We start from the raw sequence: 10,000 nt of genomic DNA, 5'->3' as shown, positions 1-10,000 counted from the left end.
ACACACACTACACACACACTACACACACACTACACACACTACAACACACTACACACACTACACACACACTACACACACACTACACACACTACACACACTACAAAACACTACACACACTACACACACTACACACACACTACAACACACTACACACACTACACACACACCACACACACACTACACACACTACAACACACTACACACACTACACACACTACAACACACTACACACACTACAACACACTACACACACTACACACACACTACACACACACTACACACACTACAACACACTACACACACTACACACACTACACACACACTACACACACTACACACACTACAACACACTACACACACTACACACACTACACACACACTACACACACACTACAACACACTACACACACACTACACACACACTACACACACTACACACACTACAACACACTACACACACTACACACACTACACACACTACACACACACTACAACACACTACACACACTACAACACACTACACACACTACACACACTACAACACACTACACACACTACACACACTACAACACACTACACACACTACAACACACTACACACACTACACACACTACAACACACTACACACACTACACACACACTACACACACTACACACACTACACACACTACACACACTACACACACACTACAACACACTACACACACTACACACACACTACACACACACCACACACTACACACACTACACACACTACACACACACTACAACACACTACACACACTACAACACACTACACACACTACAACACACTACACACACTACAACACACTACACACACTACAACACACTACACACACTACACACACACTACAACACACTACACACACTACAACACACTACACACACTACAACACACTACACACACTACACACACTACACACACTACACACACTACAACACACTACACACACTACACACACTACAACACACTACACACACTACACACACTACAACACACTACACACACTACAACACACTACACACACTACAACACACTACACACACTACAACACACTACACACACTACACACACTACACACACAACACACTACACACACTACAACACACTACACACACTACAACACACTACACACACTACACACACTACAACACACTACACACACTACACACACTACAACACACTACACACACTACAACACACTACACACACTACAACACACTACACACACTACACACACTACACACACTACAACACACTACACACACTACAACACACTACACACACTACAACACACTACACACACTACACACACTACAACACACTACACACACTACAACACACTACACACACTACAACACACTACACACACTACAACACAGGCCGTAGTTTAAATTATTATCAGATCGTAGAGATGAGATGAGATGAGATGAGATTATCAGATCGTAGAGATGAGATGAGATGAGATTATCAGATCGTAGAGATGAGATGAGATGAGATTATCAGATCGTAGAGATGAGATGAGATGAGATGAGATTATCAGATCGTAGAGATGAGATGAGATGAGATTATCAGATCGTAGAGATGAGATGAGATGAGATTATCAGATCGTAGAGATGAGATGAGATGAGATTATCAGATCGTAGAGATGAGATTATGACATTGTTCACTAATAATATGACCAACCAAATGCACACAGAGAACCCTCAATGACAATATACAGAGTACTGCTCAGTAGGAGATTCTAAGTAATAATAAGTAATACTTTGAATTGAGGTTGTCTATTTTCTTGAATGACATGACTAGGCATTGCATTCCAATTAATCATGGCTCTATATACTACTGTGTTTTCCTTTGTTCTTACTTTAGGTAAAGTGAATCTGCCCTCCGTAGCACGCCTAGTAGTCATGTTTATCAGAACTAAGACCAAGTTACTGATACAACAGCCTCGGCTGGTTAGTCACTAAAATATTTATAGTAAAGTTGAGCAATGAGGCAGTTAATCTGTTCCTTACACTTAACCAGGATAAGCAGCCATGCACTGCATCAACGCTTGATCTGAGTGGGCACCTTAGTAAACAGGAGAGGGAGGAAAGGGAGGAGAGAACAGAGGGAGGAGAGGGAGAGAACATAGGGAGGAGAGGGAGGGAGAGAACAGAGGGAGGAGAGGGAGAGAACAGAGGGAGGAGAGGGAGAGAACAGAGGGAGGAGAGGGAGGAGAGAGGAGAGGGAGAGAACAGAGGGAGGAGAGGGAGAGAACAGAGGGAGGAGAGAACAGAGGGAGGAGAGGGAGGAGAGAACAGAGGGAGGAGAGGGAGAGAACAGAGGGAGGAGAGGAAGGAGAGGGAGAGAAGAGAGGGAGGAGAGGGAGAGAACAGAGGGAGGAGAGGAAGGAGAGGGAGAGAAGAGAGGGAGGAGAGGGAGAGGGGGATATCTCCTGTAGTATTAGATATATCTCCTGTAGTATTAGATATATCTCCTGTAGTATTAGAGCTATCTCCTGTAGTATTAGAGCTATCTCCTGTAGTATTAGATATATCTCCTGTAGTATTAGATATATCTCCTGTAGTATTAGATATATCTCCTGTAGTATTAGAGATATCTCCTGTAGTATTGATCATGTAGTATTTGAGATATATTCTGTAGTATTGATCATGTAGTATTTGAGATATATTCTGTAGTATTGATCATGTAGTATTTGAGATATATCCTGTAGTATTGGGTGTAAACTGTGGTCTGTATGTAAAGGAAACATATTAGTACTCCATTGGGTGTATTTGTATCTTTAACTCCTGACTGCAGACCAAGTTTCTGGGAACCAAACGCACCATTATTACTCTATTAATTAATAATCATTATTACTCATAATATTAATAATCATTATTACTCATAATATTAATATTCATTAATACTCATAATATTAATATTCATTAATACTCATAATATTAATATTCATTTCATGAAATTAGATCACTTATTTCAGTCTGGAGATATGAACATGAATTAAACGATCAGCACAAAGATTTTAAACGTGTTTAATGTGAAAACAAATCAACATATAATCAAATATTTCATTAATCGACAGATGAAACAGAGAGGATTCATTATTATTATTATTATTATTATTATTATTATTTGTTTAAACAGAGAGGATTCATTATTATTATTATTATTATTATTATTATTTGTTTAAACAGAGAAGAGGATTTATATGTCTGTTTGTTTGTGAGGAAAACAAACAGGAAATGTTTGCGAGTCAGAGGTCAGCTCTTCCTGTTATTGTTTCTAGTTAGTTCCCACAGAAACAGGAAGAAGCTGCTCACACACACACTTACATCTTCTCATACTCATACACACACACACACACACACACACACATATATATATATACATATATATACATACTGTATACATACACACATGTTTATATCAGATATATTTGACTGTTCAGTTCAGAGAGAAACAGGAAGATAGAGATTCATGATCTCACACTGGGATTCTGTATCACTCTTTAATAACTTCAATAACTTGCAGTACTCTGTGTGTACCTGCAGTACTCTGTGATTATCTGCAGTACAGGTGATGAAGGCAGACAGCAGGTCTCTGTATGGAGAGTCTGATCTGTGAAGTATTTAATGTGTACCTGCAGTATTATCTGCAGTACTTGGTGATGAAGGCAGACAGCAGGTCTCTGTATGGAGAGTCTGATCGAGGAGTTTGGAGTCTGAAAAGTTTGTGGACGGCCGGAGAACGAAGGACGAGGTTATGACTGAATCCCACCAGACTGGAGGTAAACCAGTAGAGAGCCATGGACTGGGGGGGAGAAAACAAAGTGACATCAGAGGCTTGGCAGGATGTGAAGTCATTGTCAGAGACAGAGGCTGAGGCAGTAATACACCTGAAGCTGACACTTACAGATGAACGTAAACGAAAGAATCTAAGTTCTCCTAACTTCATGAAACCGCTGAGCTGTACAGACTCTCTGGTTCTGCTGAGTCAAGTCTCTCTGCTGGACGCCGCTCACTCGCAGAGACACATGACTCATGTCTCTGTATCAACGAGGACTGGCGGGCTAAAGGCCAGGAAAGGGGAAAGGGTGTCTGATGGTGAACCGACCAGCAGCTAACGCAGCAGAATCGTGAGATCTCAGAGCCAACATGTCTGTAAGTCTTTCATCTGATGAATGAGACAGGAATGTGCCAACGCTGACCAAACTCGACCTGACATGTTCGCAGACTAAGATCTGATATCCAATTATGAAAACTCTGCATTCTTCTGTCTGAACCTGGAGCTCTGTAACCTCCAGAATGAACCGATAGAGACAGACTCTATCCCTGACCCTGTTGGTCGTGAATATATCAGCACACAGCAGCTGTTAGACATGTTTCTGTTGTTGGCTAGCAGACGGAATAAAGAGGAGGAAACCTTCACACGATACAAGTCAACAGAGAGAGGAGAGGTTTGCCCCCCATGGGGGCGGGACTTAAATGTGCTCTGTCTCTACAAGCTGCTGATCTGAATGAACCAATCAGCTGATCTGGTCAGATACTCACAGAGGGAACGGTGGCAGCGATGGGAATCATCAACAGCGAGAACGCTCGGACGGCGTTCGTCACAATCCTCTGAACACGAGACGGGTTGACTCTCTGGAGAGAAAACACCTGAAGGAGAAGAGAGCAGCTTTAGGTTGAATGACATCATCAGGTCAGGTGACCCTAACCCCGACTAACCCTAACCCCACGCCAGGTACCTCTACGATGAGCAGGTTGGTGAGTCCGAGACACACCGGAAGCATCCAGCTGGAGTCGGGAACGGTGAGGTCTGGGAACCAGAGAGCGCCACCCGCTGCCAGATCAGCCCCAACATCTGCAAACACATCAGTCACATCAGCCCAACATCTGTCACATCAGCCCAACATCTGCACACACATCTGTCACATCAGCCCAACATCTGTCACATCAGCCCAACATCCCAACATCTGTCACATCAGCCCAACATCTGTCACATCAGCCCAACATCTGTCACATCAGCCCAACATCTGCACACACATCTGTCACATCAGCCCAACATCTGCACACACATCTGTCACATCAGCCCAACATCTGCACACACATCTGTCACATCAGCCCAACATCTGTCACATCAGCCCAACATCTGCACACACATCTGTCACATCAGCCCAACATCTGCACACACATCTGTTACATCAGCCCAACATCTGCACACACATCTGTTAGATTGAGAGAGAGGTTTCGGAGGGCCAGGGAGAGGCTGGGGGGATCTTACCGGACTGATTGAGACTGAGGTTTCGGAGGGCCAGGGAGAGGCTGGGGGGGATCTTACCGGACTGATTGAGACTGAGGTTTCGGAGGGCCAGGGAGAGGCTGGGGGGATCTTACCGGACTGATTGAGACTGAGGTTTCGGAGGGCCAGGGAGAGGCTGGGGGGGATCTTACCGGACTGATTGAGACTGAGGTTTCGGAGGGCCAGGGAGAGGCTGGGGGGATCTTACCGGACTGATTGAGACTGAGGTTTCAGAGGGCCAGGGAGAGGCTGGGGGGATCTTACCGGACTGATTGAGACTGAGGTTTCGGAGGGCCAGGGAGAGGCTGATCCACAGCGGCAGCTGAACCCAGACCAGAACACTGGCTTTGAACGGGTGACAGTTGTCTCTGATGTAGAGCTGAGAGACAAGACGACGCAGATTCTTCTGGAACTGGAACCTGAGAACAAACAACACAACAGATTCTACTTCCTGTGAGGGTAACCCTGGTAACCCCGGTAACCCTGGTAACGCTAACCTGTTTATTAACCCCGCTAGCGTTAGTTTAGCTGTGTGGTTTCGTACCGGCTCTGTTTCTCCGTCCAGCCTCTCTCTCTCGCTCGCACTGACACTTCGTAGCGGAGCCTCTTGGCCAGCTCGGAGATCTCCACCTGCAGCGCCTCCACCTGCACATCACCTGGGGGTTACTATGGTTACCGTGACGGAGAAGAGACTGCACACCACCTGGGGGTTACTATGGTTACCGTGATGGAGAAGAGACTGCACACAAACAGGATCATGTATACGGACACCGTTCATTTTCATCCACTTCAGATGAGTCAGAGAGCTCCTTCCCAGGTTAAATCAGATCTCAAACTCAAACTGTATGTATGTGTATATATATATATATATATATATATATATATATATTTTAGTGCTGTCAGTTAAACGCGTTATTAACGGCGTTAACGCAAATCCATTTTAATGGCGTCAATTTTTTTATCACGAGATTAACGTTCTTTTTGGCCTAGCAAACTTTGTAGTTTTTTCACATGCTGTTGCAACAACTAGTAACGTTAGAAAAACTACAACACCACACCGGATCTAGCTAGACCGGAAACACAACAACAGGCACGCCGCACACACTTGTTTGGGCTTGGAGCCGGCCAGAGAGTAGTAGGCCAACGTTACGTTTTGAGTGGATGGCGAGCGCGAGATGCCAAAATGGATGCCGATAAGATTCTGAATGGAAAGTTTACTTTTAAAAAGTTGTGGAGGGGGACAGTAGTTTTCACGGACACACAGCCTGTACCACACGGAGAAAGCAGCCCAACGGGAACTGCTGCAGAGTGCAAACTCTGTCTCATTAACCGGCACTGGACGTCAGAGAGGAATCAACATTATTTAGGAGTTACTAAACACTAGATTGACTCTGTATATCAGCATACGGTAGAGCTGGGGGTAAACGATTATTTATTAAACGATTAATCGGGCGATTATTTTATCGATTAGTCGACTAATCTAACGACTAATTGGACGATTAATATAACAATTATTTTTCTGTTGCTCGATTAATAAAAATCATAATGTATCTCAAATAAATACCAAAAAATTCTTAATAATATATTTTATTAAACAATTTTGCACAGCAAAAAATCTTCTGCTTTACACAAAATAAAATAATTATTTTACTGTTATACAAAATGAAAGGCCAGCCTGTTTACTCTTTTACAGTACCAACATAACTCTCTTGTTCAAAAAAATCAAGTTGTAGTGCAAAAAAGAAAAACACTGTGCAGTGCACAGTACAGACATTCCTGAGAGTGTTTAACACAACATAACAGTCCCAACATAAAACCTGATGCATAAGCAAACTGACTCTCTTAACTGCTATTCTGTAGGTTTACATGCTAATGCAGCTGTGCACTTTGGTGGTGCTAGGCTAACCAACGCATCTTAGCTCTCTGTGCAGTTTGTTCGTGCTAGGTTAGTAGCTAACGTTCACGTTAGCTAACGTTAGCTACTATAGATAGCTGTGTTCTGCAGCCGTAAGCTAGCTACCATTCAAGCCAACATTAGATGATAACTAACGTTAGCTAAACACAGCTGCCTAGGCGCCAGTAGCTAGCTAACGTTAACGTTAGCTACTAACCTAGCACGAACAAACTGCACGGAGAGCTAAGATAGTTAGCTAGCACCACCTAAGTGCGCAGGCTACACAACACACTACACAAACATGAAATTAATTTAGCTAACGTTAGTACTTGGGACTATATTTTAAGTATTCCCATACCCTCGATGATTAAGGGCGAGCTGTTTTTTTAGGACTTTTTCTTTTCATGGGGCTTTTTGCAGGGCTTTGTTGGGAGTTCTGTGAGGAGGTTGCTGTTTCCTGCAATGTTTTGGTCTCCCACGTGTGTGTGGCGAAGCGTCGACGCAAAAATACGACGTCGACGTAATTTTGACGTCGATGCGTCGACGTCATCGACGTGTCGCTGCAGGCCTAGCATACGGTTTTAGGACTGTGATGTTTGTATAACGTAAAGGTTACAAATGTCCTGCTGTGGCATCCGGTTTTTGGACCATTTAGTTTGTACTGTAGAAGCAGAGTGTTAGTGTTACATCTCAGTTAGGTTAGGTACTTGGAGGAATTGTGCAAAATGACAGATTCACACGTTTCTTTTTTTGACAGTAAATAAATAATAAACAAATACAAATCTTAAAGTCAAGTTCATAAAGTCACTTTCTTTACATTCATTTGATTCCCAATTAAGATCCACTGGTAATAATTGCTTTCCATTGTTAATATGAACTTAAAACCTGTTCTGAAATGCAAAATAATAGAATTTTATTCATGTGATAAAACATGCGATAAATCGTAATTAACTAGAGAAATTTGGCGATTAATCGCGATTAAAAAAATTAATTGTTTGACAGCCCTAATTTATATATATATATATATATATATATATATATATATATATATATATATATATATATATACATACATACAGTTTGAGTTTGAGATCTGATTTAACCTGGGAAGGAGCTCTCTGACTCATCACTTCCTCTGAAGATAAGAATAATCGCGTCTGGCGTGACTCACCTTGGCGATGACAACCATCTGGTAGGCGGCGAGCGGCAGAGTGATGAGTGTCCGGACCGACAGCGTCGCCACAACGATGCTCAGCCACCACGGCAGCCCGCTCAGCTGCTGCACGCTCAGCAGGAAGTGCTCACACAGGTGAACGGGCGCCGAGTCCGAGAGGCCGCCGTACCAGCCAGCTGCACCATCACCGCTATCTTGCCGGCCCCCGGAGAGCCTCCGGACCCCGCCCAGCGTCCCGACTCCTGACAGCGTCCCAAAATCTGACAGCGTCCCAAACCCACCGGAGAGCCTCCGGACCCCGCCCAGCGTCCTGAGTCCTGACAGCGTCCCGAGTCCTGACAGCGTCCCAAACCCTGACAGCGTCCCAAACCCTGACAACGGCCCTAGTCCTGATGGCGTCCCAAACCCTGACAGCGTCCTGACATGTAACATGTGACAGCAGACTTCAGGGGGTCCAGCAGGTGGAGGGGAAGGACAGGTGTGCCCAGATGAAGGTGACTTCCTGTTGATGGCAGCAGAACAGACTCCTCGTACAGGAAGCTGCAGGACGCCGTACCTTACGGCCCCCCCCACGATCAACATGGTTTCCTGAGACATGAGGAGACAGAGTGGGGATGGAAGACGAGTTGAAACTAAATACAGGAAACTGTTTCTCTTCACTTAGCAGGATCACAGCGGCCCTCAACACCGTGAATCAGAGAAATCTATTCTGATTGGTTCATGGCAGCTACATTCACTATACTACTAATACTAATACTAATATACTACTAATACTACTATACTACTAATGCTAACATACTACTAATACTACTATACTACTAATACTAATATACTGCTAATACTAATATACTACTAATACTATCCATCCATTTTCCATCTTCGTCCACTTATCCGGTCTCGGGTCGCGGGGGCAGCAGCTCCAGCAGGGGACCCCAAACTTCCCTTTCCCGAGCCACATTAACCAGCTCCGACTGGGGGATCCCGAGGCGTTCCAAGGCCAGGTTGGAGATATAATCCCTCCACCTAGTCCTGGGTCTTCCCCGAGGCCTCCTCCCAGCTGGACGTGCCTGGAACACCTCCCTAGGGAGGCGCCCAGGGGGCATCCTTACCAGATGCCCGAACCACCTCAACTGGCTGCTTTCGACGCGAAGGAGCAGCGACTCTACTCCGAGCTCCTCACGGATGACTGAGCTTCTCACCCTATCTCTAAGGGAGACACCAGCCACCCTCCTGAGGAAACCCATTTCGGCAGCTTGTACCCTGGATCTCGTTCTTTCGGTCATGACCCAGCCTTCATGACCATAGGTGACGGTAGGAACGAAAATTGACCAGTAGATCGAGAGCTTTGCCTTCTGGCTCAGCTCTCTTTTCATCACAACAGTGCAATAAATTGAATGTATGAAACTCAGATTTAGAGGTGCTGATCCTCATCCCAGCCGCTTCACACTCGGCTGCGAACCGATCCAGTGAGTGCTGAAGGTCACAGGCCGATGATGCCATCAGGACCACATCATCCGCAAAAAGCAGCGATGAGATCCCCAGCCCACCGAACTGCAACCCCTCCCCACCCCGACTACACCTCGATATCCTGTCCATAAATACTACA

The 10,000-nt window shown here is 44.7% G+C and overlaps 2 protein-coding genes across 3 annotated transcripts in view; both read right to left on the bottom strand.

The window, feature by feature from the left end:
- LOC118496429 overlaps positions 1-10,000 on the bottom strand; it is a 397,714-nt gene that overhangs the window by 292,006 nt on the left and 95,708 nt on the right. The gene's annotated exons all lie outside the window — the stretch shown is intronic.
- Positions 3,198-10,000, bottom strand: part of LOC116035423 (cytochrome c oxidase assembly protein COX18, mitochondrial) — a 10,423-nt gene continuing 3,620 nt past the window's right edge. For both annotated transcript variants that reach the window (XM_031278434.2, XM_036006070.1), the window contains exons 2-7: positions 8,392-8,982; positions 5,871-5,971; positions 5,591-5,745; positions 4,773-4,888; positions 4,576-4,683; positions 3,198-3,835 (exon numbers count right to left, since the gene is read on the bottom strand). In XM_031278434.2, the coding sequence (XP_031134294.2) occupies positions 3,674-3,835; positions 4,576-4,683; positions 4,773-4,888; positions 5,591-5,745; positions 5,871-5,971; positions 8,392-8,976 (1,227 nt within the window). In that variant the 5' untranslated portion in view covers positions 8,977-8,982 and the 3' untranslated portion in view covers positions 3,198-3,673. The remainder of the gene's footprint in view (positions 3,836-4,575; positions 4,684-4,772; positions 4,889-5,590; positions 5,746-5,870; positions 5,972-8,391; positions 8,983-10,000) is intronic.

The sequence above is a fragment of the Sander lucioperca genome, chromosome 1, assembly GCF_008315115.2.
Source record: "Sander lucioperca isolate FBNREF2018 chromosome 1, SLUC_FBN_1.2, whole genome shotgun sequence".
In the NCBI taxonomy this organism is placed as follows: domain Eukaryota; kingdom Metazoa; phylum Chordata; class Actinopteri; order Perciformes; family Percidae; genus Sander; species Sander lucioperca.
Note: the sequence above shows the minus strand (reverse complement) of the source record. Positions and strands in the feature narration are given on the sequence as shown.